This window comes from Haemorhous mexicanus, chromosome 1 (genome assembly GCF_027477595.1).
Source record: "Haemorhous mexicanus isolate bHaeMex1 chromosome 1, bHaeMex1.pri, whole genome shotgun sequence".
In the NCBI taxonomy this organism is placed as follows: domain Eukaryota; kingdom Metazoa; phylum Chordata; class Aves; order Passeriformes; family Fringillidae; genus Haemorhous; species Haemorhous mexicanus.
Window position 1 is genome coordinate 48,593,865 of NC_082341.1, and position 18,922 is coordinate 48,612,786.

The 18,922-nt window shown below is 40.4% G+C and overlaps 1 protein-coding gene across 22 annotated transcripts in view; it reads right to left on the reverse strand.

The window, feature by feature from the left end:
- The window catches only part of ARPP21 (cAMP regulated phosphoprotein 21), a 197,305-nt gene that overhangs the window by 54,691 nt on the left and 123,692 nt on the right, over positions 1 to 18,922 (reverse strand). For 10 of the 22 annotated variants that reach the window (XM_059849107.1, XM_059849099.1, XM_059849101.1 and 7 more), the window contains 3 exons: positions 14,264 to 14,301; positions 12,127 to 12,186; positions 9,401 to 9,633 (listed from right to left, as the gene is read on the reverse strand). In XM_059849107.1, the coding sequence (XP_059705090.1) occupies positions 9,401 to 9,633; positions 12,127 to 12,186; positions 14,264 to 14,301 (331 nt within the window). The remainder of the gene's footprint in view (positions 1 to 9,400; positions 9,634 to 12,126; positions 12,187 to 14,263; positions 14,302 to 18,922) is intronic. The other 12 variants (XM_059849126.1, XM_059849191.1, XM_059849164.1 and 9 more) reach the window with 5 other exon arrangements.

Below are 18,922 nucleotides of genomic sequence, written 5' to 3' on the forward strand. Positions count from 1 at the left end.
CATTTCATTAAATAAGTCTTTTAATAAAACATCAAAGTTGTGTTAGTTGCTATATTTTTCCTCTCCTAGCAGACTGAGGTTAGAAATTTAGAAATATTATTCCTGAAGAAATAGTTTTATTTATTAGATAATTTCAGATTCCTGTGTTTCTACAAATTGCAGAGTTATTCCTGGAGGCCATCCTCATCAAGTTGCAAGTAGTATTTGGCATCTTCCTTGCAACTGTAAATACAACTGCTGGAGTTCAATTTTCCTTCTACATCAGTTACAAGGTCCTTTGCTGTATTTCCCTGGCCTTTCTACATGCACTTCATGTTGTTCCATTGAGTTCTATCTTTACTTTCTCCTCTTTTCCTTCACCTTTTGAATTCAATGGGTCAGGAAGCTGCCTGGAGATGGTAGTGGTGATGAGATTTCTTAAACCTCCCATTATTTCTAAGTGTGTGTGTGAGTAGTACCAAGCCTAAGTTCAGAATGTCTCCACTTTTTGTGCTATTCCAATGAAACGCTATTGGCACAAAAGAGGATTTTAGCTGACATTCAATTGTTTTGGTTTTCCTTTCCTCCCTTTCTGCTGTTCTTATGGCAGAATTATGTATTGATCTACACCAGCTTCTGAATCATAAAAGCCCGAGGACTGCAATGAATTCAGGTGTACTCATCACATGGCATGGAGGCAGCAGAAAATACTTTGAGGCTATCCCCACACATTGGTCAAGCTCATAGCTTTGAAATGTCTGCTTTAAAAGATGTAAGATCTGTTCTCTCATGTTAGTAGATCAAGTTAGTGATTTTGAAATAACACAAATAAGTCACAAAACCATAAAAAGAATTTTCTGAATTTAAAAAAGAAAAAAAAATTCCAGAAATTACTGCTGTACCAATTTTGCCCCCATTTATACAGTATAAGAATGATCTACTTTATTTAGTTCCATTATTGTAACTTATTTCCTATCATTTTAAGTCTAGACATACTAAGCCAAGTAAATTCCAACACAAATATTTGGAAATTAACACCAATTAATCTTGTCTTTGTAGCTCTGATTAGCTGTTTTCACGCTGCCTGAATTTGAAAGGGGAAATCACTTTATAATGAATTCAGCACTGTAAAAAAGGGGAAAAAATAAACTATCTGACTTTATTCAGATTCATATTAAAAGATGTCTTGCAAAAGACTTCTGAAAGGAACTTGGACTAAATGAGATTTTTGCCCCCATTACACAATCTAACCTCTTTTTTTCAGCACGTAATGATGGATAGTTCTTCTAGATTATTCTATAATTTTCCTGCTGCTTCACAGTTGAGATAGTAAAAACCTTCACATTCTCATCACTTTCCATTAATATATTTTTTAACTATTCTGAGAGATACAGAAGTTCAAAGACCTGTAAAGAAAAAGAGACAGAAAAACCACCAAAAATGCCTAATAGCTTAGAGGGTTTGCAGAGGGAGAGCATGGAAGTACCATTAATTTTCCAATATTCTAAGTAACAGTGAGTGATGCAACATGTCCTGCTCTATTTTCCTTGGATCAGCATTCAGTATCTGATAACTTTCAACATCTCTGCCCATCTCACCTTTCAAGTCCAAGGCAAATTTCTCCTTTCTTATCAACTACACTCTCAAATCTATCCACTATCACTGTTTACTCTAGACCATCATCATTTTCAGGAACAATAGAACTGGAATGGAATACTGGAAGTATTTCTGTCTCGGATATAGATTCCTGGATTAGAAATATTTATTTGCTACTTCTGTAAGTCACTTGCCTTTCTCTATGCAACAATATATTTTGTGATCTTTTAATGAAATGGCACGTGCTCATGTGAACATGATTATTTCTCTCTAAGCTGCACTTCTAAAAATAAAACTGATGCTTCAGCATAGTTGGTGGGAAGATTATGACTGGAAGCAGTTGGTTCGTGACCTGCTGCCCATACATCAATATTCTGACAGTTTTTGCTGGACTTACAAGATTCATCAAGCTAATGCCTAATTCAAGTAAATTATAAAGAAGGAAAAATCCAGTTCCAAAACTCAGAGAAAAAATATAGTATACAGGACACTTTATTTAAGAAACCCCAAAACCTAAACAACAAACCAAAAAAAAACAGCAAAGGAAGGTTAATGTATTAAAATGCCAGCAGTAATGTATTGAAATGCCTTCCCCAACAGGAGTAGCAATGAGCACCTAACAGGAGAGATTAGACTGGGTCTCTGATTACTTGGAGCCCTGCAAGGAAGCTAATGATCTCTACAGATCGGTAACAACACAGTTAATACCCCAATGCAACCAGCTTTTTGCAGCTAAGGGGGAAAGAAATATGCTCTGACAGATGTGCATTCCACTGAATGGAAAATGCATTAGGAGAAACTAAAGGCGCAATAACTACAACTTTTAAGCCTCCCAACAATTCTTTAACTAGATATGTAGAAACACATAGGACATTTATGTGAAACATATCTTCTCTCATGATGTTAAAACCTGTCGCAATGTGTCAGTGACAATAACATGGTAGTTGATATGCTAGATTTTCTCTTTTTGGGTGTTACAGACTGAACACATGTATTATTGTGCCCCTACAACGACAACCATTTCATTCACCACTCTTAGTCAACCCTGGAAAGTTTACTGTATTACTAGAAAGCTAAACAAACCAACATTTTGCATGATGTCCTAAGTAGTAGGAAGGCAATCCAACTGAAATTTGTTAAATTATTAACTCCCCATTTGATATTGAATTATAGCTTAGAACATCTCTTTGTACCTAGTGAACTACAGAATAACAGAGAAGGAAATTTTACTTGCATTGTACAATCTGTGCTTTTCAGTAGGACAGGGTATTCTAAACAGTCAACAGGTGCATGAAAATAACCATCAGAACCAATAAGACAACCATGTAATGGGTTTCAAACAGCCCCTTTTGTGAAGTTTGTAAAAATGAAGTAACATAATTCCTTTGCTAAGCTCAAATTCCTGTGCAGCTGAAAACAACAAAGTCTAAGACTAATTGACACAACTGGACTCTACTGCAGAGAACAGCATGTTCTGTGATCTCTCTGTGAGCCTAAAGGGAAGCTAACATCTTTCTGAGCTTCAGTTCCTGCTTGTTTGCTATGTATCATTAATTACTGATTTATCATAGGTTAGGGACAGAACATTTAATTTTGGTGGCAATACGAAAAATGATCCAGAAAGACTACAATGCTAATACTGCATCACTGTATACCCTGTTGGAGGCAACTGTAAGCCTTCTATAAAAATCCTGAAAATTTTAATACTCCTATGCTCAGGAAGAATGTTTAACAATTCTTCTGGATGACTGCCATATATACAGAGAACAATTTTCACATTTAAAGATTCCATAAATATTTTCCGTCATTTAGCCAATGAAGAACATTTTGACCACTTAATGATTTCACACTGATTCAATACAAATTTTATGCAAGACAAAAATATTTTAAATTTATTACTGTGAACCTTAAAGCCCTTCAGAGAAAAGTCGAGGACAGAATTGGTGCCTAGCAGACTCTGGCATGCTACGAGGGCAGTATGTCTAACATGGGTAGCAACACCTCTGCAATTCCATTTCAACTACTGTAGTGAACACAAGGGAAAAAAACCAAACCAAAATGAAATCATCCAAAATAAAAACATGATCAACCTTTAAATGTCTACTTGAACTACAGAACACCAGGGCTGCCTATGGCAAAAGTAGAAAGTAATGAACATAGTATGCAAAACATTCACTATCAAGCATCACTTGGTACCTAACGCACCTTAGAAAATGCAAATATCACATTGACTACTGTATGAATGCACTTAGCATTTTTTTGGTGAAGAGAAAACATTTTATCAAGACACATTTCCCCATTGTTTTTTGAATTATTATTCTTTTCTGCTTTAATGCCATTCAATAGCATTTTAAAGAGAAGGACAGAAATAGTGATAAGGATACTAGCTCTTATGACTTTTTTCAGGCTGTTTGACTTTGTCTCCTGGCTTTGAAGGTGCCCGTTTGTTTTGATATCCAGTCTTGCTCTTCTTCCCCACTTCTTCCTTTTATCTTGCTTCTCTTTTATTCTTTTTGTGCCTTGGCTAGCTTTCCAGTTTAAACGCATTCCTCAAAAAAGTCAAAGCATTTAAAAAAGAACATTGATTTTTAATATCACTGATATTTTAAAAATGTATTATAAGAGCTTACATTTGAATGCAATTTGGGGTTTGGCGTCTACAGGGTGCAGATGAATTTACAAGTATTGGCATGCTTCACAAGTCTCTTCTTTAATACATTTCTTAAGTGCATCCTTTTTACTATGCTTGATTTTAACACTAAAATGGCTTCTTAAAAATATTGCCCTTGCAATTAGATGTCTCCTCCAAACCGGATTTCCCTGACACCATTTTAAATGCTCTGCACCTCTGCAACACAATGTTTCAGAGAAATACATTTACCCGCACTCTACTTAAGGTAGAATGACATAAAAAAATAAAAGTACAGCAGGAGCCTGTGCCGCCTCCTTAATTCTTGCACATCAAATTCAGTTTTGATGCTATTCAAATATTCATGGGAGGAAAAGAAATCTGGAAGTGAAACCATGCTCTATCCCATAATTCAAGCCCCACTGTATAGCCTATTTAGTCTATATTCAAATAAAAAATACACTAGAGTGTAGTTTCAGAACTATATACACACTGAAATTCCACCTTGCCTTCTGTGGGGCACATCCCATAGGCAGACAGAATACATGTTAGGGAGGATTCTGTCATCTCTCCACCTGGCCGAACACAGGGATGAAGGGACAGGGGGAAATGGCAACAAGCTCCTGCCCAGCACAGCAGGCATGTCTCCTATGTCATTATCTCACTCTCTCAGGGGCCCTGGGAAAACAGATGTGAGACTCTGCAAGCGGAAACAAACAACAGCAAGGATGGCGGTTCACTTGGCTGGAGGTTAATTCAGACTGCTCCCTGCATCAAAATTGCTTCCATATAGAGAAAAGGATGGGTCATGATCATGGGAGATTCGCTTCTGAAGGGAAGACCCAATATGCTGATTAGACTCACTTCTTGGGGTTGTCTGCTGCCTCCTCAGTGCCGGAGCTAAAGATGGGAAAAGAAAACTTTTTACTCTGATACAGCTCTCAGTTCATTATCCATTACTGATTTTTCAGTTTGGCAGCAATGAAGTCCCAAAAGGAAGTCTGTGGGCAATCAAGAGACTTCAAGGCCTTGGGATGACTAATTAAAGGATCAGGAGAAAAAGTAGTGCTCTCCTCTGCCCTTCCAGTTGCAGGGACTGATGAGGGAAGAGCCAGAAGATTAAGAACAGACTCTAAGCCTGGTATCATTGACAGAACTTTTGGGGTTTTAACCACTGGCTGGTTTATAGAACACCAAGCCTAGACAGACAGGTTACACCTGTCTGTCAAAAGGGGGTAAAGTATCTTTGCAGAGGAGTTATCATGTCTTTAAACTAGAATTAAAAAGCAAAAGGGATGTTATGCAGCTGCCAGTGTTTAAGGATGGTGTGCTAGTGAGGTTCTTTGGTCTGACATTCCAGTGGAGGCAGGGGATTGAGATGCACGGGGCAGTAAAGACACAAAGGCTACTGATGTGTTAGAATTGAAAGAAGTGCCTGAGAATGATCAGTAGGAATTACAGCTTCTTCCCACAAAAAGGGAGCAGGATCAGTAACTCAATTTAAGGGCATCTACAGCAATGCACACAGCATGGGTAACAAAACAGGAGGAGCTGGAAGTAACTGCACTACAGGAAAGCTGTGACACAGTTACCATCACATGGTGGGACGACTAGCTCAAGGGGAGGGCTGCAGTGATGGCTGGAAATGCCTCTGAAGGCATACAAAGGGAAGGATAGATGGTGGGATATGCCTTGTATGTTAGAGAGTGTTTTGACTGTCTAGAGCTTGACAGTGGTGATGAAAGGGTTGTGTGTTCATGGGTAGAAATCAGAGAAAATGCCAAGAAAGCAGATGTCAGGGTGGGAGTTTGTTATAGACCACCCAAGCAAGATGAAGAAGCAGATGCAATATTCTAAAAGCAGATGAGAGAAGTCTCACAATCACTGGCCCTTGTTCTTGCACATGACTGACTTAACAGAAAAGTGCTGGAAATATGTCACTGAAGTGAGGAAACAATTAAAGAGGTTCCTGAAGTACATGGAAGATAACTTCCAGGCAGAGCTGGTGAGGGACCCAGCTAGGGAAGACGCCCCACTGGGCCTGTTTTTGTGAACAAAGAAGACTTGTGGGTGACATGATGGTTGGAGGTACAGTGATCACAAAACTGACAGTTTTCAGTCTCAGAGAAGTAGGAAGAGGGGTCTGCAGATGGGCTACCCTGGACTCTGAGAGAGCGATTTTGGCCTTGGGAGGCAGTCCTGAAGGACAAAGGGGTACAGGAATGCTTGACATTCTGCAAGAAGGATGTCGTAAAGGCACAGGAGCAGTTTGTAACCATGTGCTAAAAGACAAGCCAGCATGGAACACAGCCACCCTGGCTCAGGGTAAAAAATGGCTATGAAGGGAGAAAATTAGAAAGGCCAAATCTCAGCTAGAAATTAATCTGGCTACTGCTGTAAAAGACAACAAAAATGTTTTTATAAACATATTAGCAACAAAAGGAAGGAACAAATATGATCTCCATCCTTCATCGGTTGGAGGGGAGAACACAGTCACAAAGATTAAGAAAAAGGCTAAGGTACTTAATGCCTTCTTTGCTTCAGTCTGTAATATCCAGATCTGTTCTCTGGGTACCCAGTCCCCAAAGCCAGGAGACAGAGAGAGGGATCAAGGCCCCCAAAATTCAAGGACAAAGGTGGTGATGTGCTACACCACTTAGACCCAACAAGTTTATGAGGTCAGATTGGATCTACCAAGGGTTCTGAGGGAGAGGGTGGAAGTGCTCACTGAGCCAATTTTTTATCACCTATCAGCAGTCCCAGTGGGATCTCCCAGCTGAGTGGAAGCTAGAAAATGTGACACCCACATTCAAGAAAAGCCACAAGGAGCATGTGGGGAACTAAAGTCCCATTAGTCTGACTTTGGTGTAAGAAAACTTACAGAGCAGATCCTCTTCAGTGCCATTACATGGCATGCACAGGACAATCAGGCAACAGGGCCCAGCCAGCATGAGTTTATGAAAGGCAGGTCCTACTTAACCAACCCAATCTCCTATGACAAGGTGACCCACTTAGTGGATGAAGGAAAAGCTATGATTGTTGTCTACCTGGACTTCAGAAAAGCCATTTTTCAACACTGTTTTTCACAACACTCTCCTGGAAAATTTAGCTGCTCATTGCCAGGATGAGTGTACAGTTCACCCTGGCTGATGGCCAGGTCCAGAGTGGTGGTGAATAGAGTTACACATAATTGGAAGCTGATCACAAGTGGTGTTCCCTAGGGTCTGTGCTATTTAATGTCTTTATCTGGACAAGGGGATCAAATGCATCCTCTCGGGAAGTTTGCAGATGATACGAAGCTGGGGGGGAGTGTTGATCTGCTGGAGAGTAAAAAGGTTTTACAGAAGGATTTGGACAAGCTGGAGCGATGGGTTGAGGCTAATTTTGTCATTCAATGAGACCAAGTGCCAGATCCTGCCCTTGGGTCACAACAACCCCATGTAGTGCCTACAGGCTTGGGCAAGAATGGCCAGTGGAAAATGACCTGAGGGTGCTGGTCATCAGCCAGCTGGATATGGGCCAGCATAAATCACCAAGAAGGCCAATCTTGGCCTGTATCAGCAATAGCGTGGCCAGCAGGACCAGGGCAGTGATTGCCCCCCTGTACTCAGCACTGGTGAGGCCACACCTCAAATCCTGTGTCCATTTCTGGATCCCTCAATACAAGAAGGACACTGAGGTGTTTGGAGCACGTCCAAAGAAGGGCAGTGGAGCTGGTGATGGGTATGGAGCACAAGTCTGATGAGGAGTGGCTGAGAGAACTGGCTCAGAGGCTCAGTGTTCTTTTTGCTCTCTACAACTACCTTAAAAGAGGCTGTAGCAGGGCGGCGGTCATTCTCTTCTTCCAGGGAACAAGTGACAGGATGAAAGGTAATGGCCTCAAGTTTCTAGAGGGGATGTTTAGGCTGGATACCAGGAGAAAATTTCTTCACTGATAAAATTGTCAAGCACTGTAACAAACGGTCCAGGGAAGTGGCTGAGTCACCATCCCTGGAGGGATTTAAAACACATGTAAGTGTGACCCTTGGGAGCATGATTTAGGGGTGCACTTGACCATGTTATGTTAATGGTTAGACTTGATGACCTTAAAGGCCTTTTCAACTCAAATGACTTTATGACTGTCTAATTTTAAACTCTGTTCAACATCCAGAGATCTAAAATGTAATTACTATGTCAATGGCTTTATTTATTTATTCTAAAAACTCCATTCCGTAGCATCCTGAACCACACAAAAGCTACTGCAAAATTTGGGGAATAGGAATGAAATCTGACCAAGTCAGGTTTGATAAACTGGGTGTAAATTAAGTACCATCCATAAAACACTCTCAAGCTGAAAGAGCACTAAGTGCTACGTATTGATTACCATTTGTCCTGTACTATAGGTATCAAATGAACCAATCTGATGGAATGATCTGATGGCCTTGTTATTTATTATGCACTTTCAACCTAAAGTATAATAGAATAGCCTAATGGCATAGCTTGAAATTACTTAGATGCAGACCCTGTGGCTCGCATATATGTTAATGTACTCGCAAAGTTAATGCAAATAAATCCAGAATTCCCACCAGATTCATAGTCCCCTTAAAGGATGTTTATGTTAAATGGGAACTAAACAAGAAAATGGAGAGATTGTGGGACCTCTGTGAGCCCACCATGTCCTCAAATGCCACCGCCAAGGCAGAGGCTGTACTCCAAACCACAGATGGCATGTACTTCAGCAATGACAACAACATGTTCTTGTATTTCTCCTCAGATATCTGACATCTAACTATTCACAACTCAAAAATATTAAGGTTAATAAAAAGGTAAAATCTGTGCTTTCTCTGAAAGGAGTACCACCTTTTCAGGCTACAAGTGCAGTATGTGTATGGTGTGCACACACTATACTCCAGGGAAAGCCTACCTCTCCATGATTTGTAAACCTCATGCACTGTGTTTTTTCTTGCTTCCTAAAAACTCAGGAGCAAGTACCAACATACTAGCACCCACAGAGGGACATACACATCTCCTGTGTTCAGGAAACACAACTCTTTATGTATTTTGCCATCTAGTCCAACCACGAGGGTCAGACTACCTGGTCTCTAAAGGTCCTTTCCAACCCACACCATAGTGGGACAGACCATACTCAGACAAGCAGCAGCACAGCCATTTATCTCCGCACAACAGGAAGCACTGTGAACCCAATACAGTACTAGCTACCTGTTTTAGACAGTTTCCCGGTACTTCTGTTGCTTGATGAGCTATCTCCTCTTGTCAGGACGGTTATCCCACCAAAACTGGCTGTCTTTGTTATGGCTGGCTTCAAATTTCGATTTGAGCTGTCCGAGTCTGTGCTGCTCCATGGCCTCTGGTGGTCTGTCCACTTCAGTTCGTTCTCTGTACTGCTCTGCCGACTGCCAGATGTCTTCCCAATGCTGTCCCTGTTGCCCCTACAGATATCATGACACAAAGATTTATACACAAATAAAACCATGTCAAGGCAAAGTCTATCTTCAGGTACCCTGCAGCAACCCAAATAAAGAAAAGGAGATACTCTGCCTTTACAAAAGCAGGTCTGAAATGGGATTTGACCCCCATACTCATCTGCCTTCAGCATGCAAACACAGCTATGCCCTTTTACATGCATGGCACTTACCACCCTCCCCTTCTGGATATCTCCTCAGAGCACTTTACTAGATGGGGCTGACACAGCAGTGTTATGCAGCACTGATGCAGCACTTTTGTGCCCATTGAGTGTTCTCTTCCCTCAGCAAGACCCTCACCACTTCTCACTTTGCTGTCCATTCACTGTGATGTTTTTGTCATCAACTTCACCTGCACTCTTTGTCTTATTTCTATAGCAGCTTGCTCCCAGTCATTATCAGCTTTGTGAGCCCATCCAAAGCCTTGCCTAAACATGTGTCCTCTCAGTGTGACGCCAATCTCTTCACTGTTAATGCTTCACTTAGAGACCCACAAGTCAGTTTACTCTGTTTCCACTCTGCACAGAATAATAATGAAATTTCTGGGGGAGAGGCTGCCTGTCCTTAAACAGTTGCAGAGCACGCAGTGTACTGTGAGTAATAACACAGTAAATCCTGTGATCAGAATTTGGCTTATTTATGGTAAACTACTTGCACTGTACTGCCAAAATGACAGAACCAAAATGCCTACCACGGCTTAGTGCACCATGACTGTTATCCCAAGTGGTGCTTGTAACACTGTATTTGGAAGGATTTTAAAAGACATTTCCCACTCCTCTGTCATATATTACAGCATAAGAGCTTGCAGGCTCAAAACTCTTTCTACAGATCAAAAGGATGGGACTGTATCGATTTAATTTTTTTTGGTCCCCTTTTTCCTTGTCGACTTGGTTCCTGCTTTTTATTTGGAGAACCTGCTGAGCTGTGTCACTTGGGACATGTAGGAGGCAGCATGTCAAAGATGGAATCAGGCTGTTGCATTCCTCGCCTGTAACAGAGCCTCTCTCAGATGTGATCAGCAGTATAAACCTGTTGACCTTTCCTAGACCCACACAGGGGGAAAGCATGAAGAGAAACAGCACAGAAGCAACAACACAGAAAAAGGAAAAAGGTTTTAAAAATAAATCATCCTTTAAGATTTAATCAGAAAGAAAAAACCCCAAAGTATATTATTTACAGAATCTTTTGTACTCTTGTGCTTAGAAATTAACAATTCTCTTCTATTTATATGCTAGAGAAAAAGAGGGAGAGAAACAGAATGCTATTGTATTCCCACTATCTGTGGTTTTGGGTTACAAAAAATTCTTTTAGCTCCCCAGACTCAGACATTAGCTATTAAGAGTGTGTGTACAGACACCTCCTAAGTTCTGTATGCCCAATCCAACACTCTCAAATCATCAAAGCTAACCCAAAGCAAGGAGGAAGATTTTTTTTGCCTGCTGCCTGTGGTCATGGGGCACAGAAGCAGATGCTCCAGCACTGCTCCTTATCTGGTGCAATCTCTCCATCTCCTCTGTGGCTGCTGTGATGACATGCAGACTCAGCAACCACACATCAAATTTTCTCCTCACAGATCCATTTCTCCTCACAGTGAAAAATTATGTAATATAAATGATACAGGTTTGAAGTGAAATATGCAAACCCCAATGCACACAGACATCTAGTGAATATCTGCCTTGCTGTCCATGTGCCTTAACAGATGAAGGGCACACTTCTGAAAGCATCCATTCCTTCTGAAAGCCTCCTCTGCTTAAGACTCGTGGCAGCTGACCGACTTTTAAAGGAGCCTGGTTGATGTGAGCGCTCATGGTGGGGGAAGACACCATGAGTTTCTAAAACTCTCAGAAGAATACTGTCATGACCAGATTCAGACTTCCACTGATTCGTGTGTCAATTGATAGAACTTTTCTCCATGAAAATAGGAACTGAATTTTAATTATTTCCTGTTGGCCTGGGATGCTCTTTGGGATATGGAATGCATCTGAATGTGTGGAAGGAATTGGAGTTGAGAAGACAAAGCTAACAGAAAAAAGTTTCAAAACACAGATACTTTAGATAAGGGAGCTTCAATCAGTTTTGCCTCAATGTACTTCAGCTTTTAACAAACCAACAAAAGGAAAAAAGGTCAGTCTGGGCACTAGTCTATGAAACGTGCCTGTCATATATGCTCCAGGAAAAATTGAGCTTCTCCAGTCTCTCCCAAACAGTCACAGTCTGAGCAGCCAGGCAGCTGAAAATCTCATGTGGTTCCTGAGGCAGCGACCCAAAGAAAAGGGTCCTCTTGTTACCTCTTCATTCAGAGAAAATGAGAAGAGTGGGGTCGAACTCTGTTCTCCATGCTCCTTTCCAAGCAGCAAACTGACATACCCACACATGTCGAGGTGCGTCTCAGCAAGGACACAGACAGAATCACAAGTGGGATACACTGGGAAATAAATATTAAATAAAATTCATACAAACCTAAACAGCTGTCTTTTCTTATGCATATCATTGCATATGCTACTGTCCTCCAACAGCCTACTGAAAAATGAAAAGAAAGATTATGCTAAAAAACATGGTAGTTCAAATTTTTTCTGATCTGTAAAGTTTTATTTGATTTCTAGATACATTTTTCAATTTGTGCTAGATTCAGTTTAAAGAACCAAGGCTAAAAATGCCCCTTCCTCCCTCTCCCATAGTTGCACACAGTCAACTGAACATAAGAAACATCATCCAGCGAGGCTGAGGGCCAATTTAGCATTTCCTGTTACCGAGAAAGGTAATTCTCAGAAGCTAAGGAACCATTCCATCCAAAGGAAAATTCATAAAAATGTCATCTAGTAAGAACATAAAAAATTGCAAGCCATCAAAATACTGCATATGTAATCTTAAGTACTTGCTAAGTCGCTTGGAAGTCTTTGCAGCTCAGAGAAAGGCTCAGATCCTCTGACAAAAAGAAAGGCAAAGCACTTAAACACACACCTAACTTTCAACACAGCCAATCAACAGGATTGTTCATGTGCACTGAGCTAAGCACAAGTTTAAGTGCTTCACCTGATCAAAGGCCGTAGGGCATGCAGAAAGAAAAAGCAGTGTTCTGCAGAATGCAGCTGAAGTCTCCCTCAGCAACAGTGCAGGCAGAACAATTCCCAACCTGGCCTTTTAGTGGTCCCCACTTGGGTATGCATCCTCACACTGGGCTGGTCAGTCAGTTCCCGGGTTCAAGGACAGCAAACCATGTGTAAATACCAGAACTGACCACATTCTCCTGCATGCAGGTGTGGAACTGAATGCATAAACCAGGGGAGGCCAGGCTATGGAGTTCATGGTTTATCCCATAGAGGTACCCACCCTACTCTTGGCAGTGCAGCCTCTGAGTGCTTTCCATACTGACTTGGAAGTGTGAACAACTGTGTCATCTTTGTTGCCCCAGTCTCCCCTGAGAGGGAAAAACAGGTTTATGGGAGCATCTCCTTTTGGCTTTATGGGTTCCTCTGTCGGAATTTTGATTTATTTTGATAAAACATCTCCATAGTCAAAACACAGAAGTAGCAGCTGAGGAAATACCCTTGGCTCTCAGAATATGAGGTGGTTAGATGACAGAGGCCATGACCTCCTGAGGGCCTTCCCTCATTCCACTTACAGAAGTGTCCATCGGAAAAGCTGGTTTGTACCATTACTGTGGAGTCATTTTCTATGGAAACAGCTTCACCCATAAATGCATCTGACAGATGTAAGGATGGACAGAGAACAAAATACTGTGAGAGAGAGCCTCTCCTTATTCAAGTGGAGGTGGTAAACAGTTTTTAAACCTGCGCAGGACAGACTTGGGTCAGCACTGCTCAAACACCCACCAATTAAATTCCCCACTTTTGGTTAAAATCCTTATCTGCCATAAAGGTGCACATTTTTTAAGATTTTCAACACAGTTAAGCTACTTTACGGCTGTTATGGAGCCAACACTTCATATTCAACATTTCAAACACAGTTAACTCTTCCCTTTTGGCTTGAGTGGATAACAAAAATAACATTCACAACAACTATCATGCAGTAATGCAAAGTAAGAGTGAGCTCAAACATCACCACCTCATTACTACATTGCAGCAATAAAACAGGAACTTGTGTGGAACTTGTGAGCCTTCACAAGCAACAAGTCATGTCAATGCTGCTGCTCAGTCCCACAGGAGAGCAGGTTAAACAACAGACACCCAAGCCAGTGTTTCATAAATACTGTCATCCAGCCACTGCTAGAGGGCTTTTTAAAGATCAGTAAGTTAAATACTAATACTCTGGCACTCCAGAGACAGAATGGTCACTTGAAATGAAAGCTTAGGTGCCGCCCCCACCCTATCTCCCACAATCTGCTTTTTAAACTGAAATGCAAAAGCCTCAGGAAAGCAGCAGTAATACTTTATCTGCTCAGGTACCATACTGCAAGGCAAGCTCTATTACTCCCTCTTAAGCACAAAACTACTGCAGATAATACGGACTGCAAATTTGTTCAACAGTCTTCACATTAGTATAAATAACCATAGAACTACAGATAGACAAAAAAAAAAAAAAATCAAGAGAAACAGCTAAGTTTAGCACACACACACAAAATAAAGCTATTTTTTACCTGTTTTCCACAAAAAGGTTTTCCTGGGAGCAAACTGACTGAAAAATAAAAAAGGCATTGTATCAGACGTTCTAGATATGCTCTGCTGTTCCAATTTCTTCCTTGATTTTAGAATTACCTCCCCTGCTCAGGCCTAAGGGGATTTCAATTCATGCACCATTTGCATTTGCAGAAGACAAGAGGGGAAAAAGGTCAAGAATAAGGTCAGGCCAGTAAAATTCATTCCATGCATTACAACACATTGCCAATGAGGTGTCTCCGTTTGGGAACAAACTGAAACTTCTCAGTTAAGAGATCTGAAGAAGGTACTATGTGCAAAATACTGGCAATTTGAAGGGAAAAAATATTTTTCCTGCATAATATAAGGTTCCACTGGTCTGGCCTACCACCTCAAAATAAAACTGCAGGATGGCACAGAGTTGTTGGTAGGAAGGACAAACAGAAGGAAAGCATGCAGAATTTACAAAGTTACTCAAAGGGGGAGAAGATACTGCAGTACTTAGAAATAGTGTGTGACTTCACATTTTATGGTTGGAGAGGGAACACTGAGATATAAATGATAATAACCTTCTTAATGATAATATTAACAGCAATCATAGCAAGAAGGCTCTCTGCTGGAGGACTTAGATCGCAAAAAAGGTGAAGGGCTCAGAAGAAATAAATCCTATGGGCAAGTGTATATCTCTTTCAGAATTACATAATTTTTTATGCAGAGAAATGAAGCTGTGTTCAATTTCCCATGAATTATTCTCCCTCTCTGATTTTTTTCATTTCCCTCCTATTTCATGTTTGCTACACTAAAAGCCTCGTAGCTGTCACTGGGTTATATCTCGATGAGGTACAGAAGAAAGAATAGTCAGCACTTGCACTGAATTTAAACAAAAGGCAGGTAAAGGAAGGAGGACACCAGAGATCATGGCCATTAGTTTTGTAACAATAGGACTCAGTCCAAAGAATCATAAAATGCCATAATTAACTGTGTCAAATTTTAACAGTATGGAATAGGCACAGAGTTTGGATGTTTCTGTTTTGTAAAGGGTGAGCTAATGACCCACTCAAAAGAGTCTTAGCCAACACCCTGCTCATTCTTAATGCTCCAGCTGATGCCTGGACAAAGTTTTCCCTTGACAGCACAGCTAGTGCTGCCGCATCAATCTACAACAGGAAGAAATTTAGCCCTGAGATGGCACTACAATTTTGCATTAGAGTGTAATTCACCCACTCAGAATCTACATTAGGGAACATTTGACAGTTCTGTGGGCTTCCCAGGTGAGCTCCCACCCTGCACTCCTGCTAAATTTGCAAGGCACTGGGCTGCATCAGGGGCAATATGTTTCTCCTTAGCACAAAGCCTCAGGACATCGGAAACAAGTTCTCCATTGCAAGGAACCAAATTCCCACCAGCTACAGCAGACCTAGGGTTTCACCTCAGGCTAAGAGAAGATACAAACTGTTTCACCTAAACCAGTGGGATCCTTTGTACAACTATAACACTGTGTCTTCTCTCATTTTACATACCTTACTCAGGTACCAGGTTTCACTAACAAATGTGCAGAATTCAGCATAATCTAACTATGCTGAAGCAAAAAGCCCCAGAAAAGCATACTGAGATCACCTCACAACCTCAGCTATGGGGTCATCATCCCGAGCTTCATGATGGACATCTGTGCATTGACTTCTGTGCAGTCACATTCCAAAGCACAGGATTACAGCTATTTCTACAGAAAAACCTTTGCTCAGACCAGAGTACTAGACTGTGTACCCCCAAGTTACAAAAGCAAAGGGGCCTGTAATGCACTTGTCTATATTTATTTCATTTTATTAAAGTTTTTAAAGAGACTGGGGCATAAAACAGAATAATTTTCTGGCATTTATATTTTATCAACCAAGCAGAAATGTCTGCTTCCTTCTCAGTGTCTTGATGGGAACCACTATCAAGTGTATTACAGACTTTAAAGAGAGCCCATAGTAATTCAATTTGTCTTCTTGGTTGATGATGTTGGCATAGTGCCACACTTTGCCAACACATTTCCAATCCCTGGAAATTATTCTTCAGTAAAGGTGTGAGGCTGAGAGGCAGAGAAGACAGGCACTTTTTATTATTTTATTCTTACTGTTAAAAATCAAGTGGCTAAGCAGCTCCGGATAGAAATTTAGCTACTACAAGGTCAGGACTCACCTTCCTGATGTATAGCATCAACAGTGCTTAATTTAAAGTACCAGGAAAGCCTAAATACCCAGCACAGATGTTGTCAAAACACCTGACTCTTGTTTACCCTTTTAACAGACTGGCAACAAACCTATCAGATAAAAAAATTATGTAAGATTACCTACAAGTTAGTGTCCTTGGAGATCTCTGCATGCAAGATTTCCATTAGGATGTTCTGTATGACTAATTGTTATTTATGAAATGAGTATTTCACTTTTCCAATTTCCAAGAACCTTTTAAAGTCTCAACTGGAAAATGTGCATCAGTTCTGCCAGTGCACTAGATATACTGGGAGTTGCTGCTCTTGTTTTTAATTACATTAGCAAACACAGATAACTATTAACGTGCAGCAATATCCTGCAATGGATATCAACAGGTAATAATTTTCACGTCAGTTAATAAGATGTGATAGATCTCAGGCTTCCAACTAATGCTTTAACAAGTATTTCATCCTCAGCCACAAAGAAAGTCTCTGTACACCAGTACAGGAGTTTTAGTACCTACAGGTTTTTATTAATTTTAAGTCCTCTTCTTCCTAATCTTTTCACACTAGAGGGACAGAACAGGCTGAAGCCATGCCTACAGGTCTTTCTTTTGTTCCACTCTTTAATCAGAGACTGATAAAGATTCTCTGAGTTTTCTTAACTAGAGGAATCGTGACCAACTGTACCTAAAGGATCTGGTTCTTTAGAAAACACTCCTTGGTGAAAAATAGCCACTACAGTTGACAACAGAAAATAAAGAGCATGGTGTATTTCCTTTAATAAGTTCCATGTGTACCATGGGAAATTCTAGCATTTGTGTAAGAAAACATCTACATTTTTCAGTGAATACAGAATGATTCCCAGAGAATGCATTTATGAACACTAAATGGTCCTAGCGTGACTCTGGCCCATGAGGTTATACATTGCACTAACCTTGAAGAATGAAAGTTCCCCCATGTAATTTGATTTCTAGTATTTACAGTCAATTTTCTGCAGGCTTCAAAGCCAAACATTGTGTATCATTTATGCACACACTTGGGATTCTCTACATACAGGAAAGAATGTTTTTTTATTCCTGTATGTTGTTCTTTGTCCTTCTTGGGCAGTAACTTTTCAACTTCTCAAACGCAACTAAAGCAGTTCAAACAAGGAACTTCTCTGAAAGACCCAGACAGTGCAGGTCTTCTGCTCCAGTTTACAATTTGTAAAAGTCACAAGTTGTTTTAAAACTAAGTTTTCAATAAAATAAGTTTTGCAATTTAAAAATAAACCCTTGAAACCAGTTTTGAGCATAACAGAGCTCAGCCTCCACTTTTTTTACTTTTTTTAGCAGCCTGAAAAATCTGAGGTGCACTTTGCAGTTCTTATTTCAGTGAGCTGGAATGATCTTGTTTATTAGCCATTTATTTCTTCACAATTCTTTTATTAAAATATCAAACTAACATGCTTCTCAATCTTGCTGAGACAGGAGCAAGACTTCCAGCTCTCCTTGTTGAAATTTGTAATAGCCAACACAGCAGATGGAAAACCTGCTAGAAAGCATAATTTAAACTGACTAATACTAGAGTAATCATCATAAAGACTATCACAGTGATAGCATTACTCATGAACATACTTATTTTGTTAAAACCTTCCCACTTTGAATTTAAGAGATCTGGTGCAACTAGAGTTCGGCAAGATCAAAGGAAGAACAGGCAAGCTTTATATTGTTATATGGGGTCCAGGTTAAGACATTTTTCATATCACTCGAAACATGAATGGAATTTTTTGCCTCTGTCCCCAGACTGCCTTTTCCTTATAAATTTTGTTTAAAGTTCTGACTTTTGGGCTGTTATCTTAAGAGTTTTGGGTGTCTCAAACATCTTTGGGGGGGGGTGCTGCTGGATGCAGCAAGTTATGGCAGTACTCTTGACCTTCATGGCTGCACTTTGAAGACCTCCCATGCAAGCTCTCTTCATGCATACTCTAACTAGAAGTGATGTATCTGTGATCCATTTGCTAAGATTCACAAGCAAGGCATTGATAAAGGCTTGACTACAGCAGTGTAAACAGTATAGAGGTAACAAAAATATCACATGATTAATTCATCTTTGACTCTCTGTATCTGTAATTTGCAGAGTGACAAGGCTTAGGTACCTACCTCACACAAACCTGCGGAGAATTGGATTAATTAATGACTGCAGAGGGCCTTAAAACTTCACAGTCTTACATGCAGTTAGTGACTATCTATAACAGGAAGCCATTTCTCTCTTTCCTAAAATTGAAAAAATACATTGTCCACCACCACAACCACTGGCATCATCCTAAAAACACCTTGTATCTGGCAAGGGGTGCTCCACTCAAAAAAGCTCAGATAAAACACAGATTGCCTTTGACATTAAAAATACAACTTGCTGAAATTCACTGCACTATGATGCTCACGAATACCTGCAATAGCAGAGAGAGAGAGCAAAGGAGTGGATATGA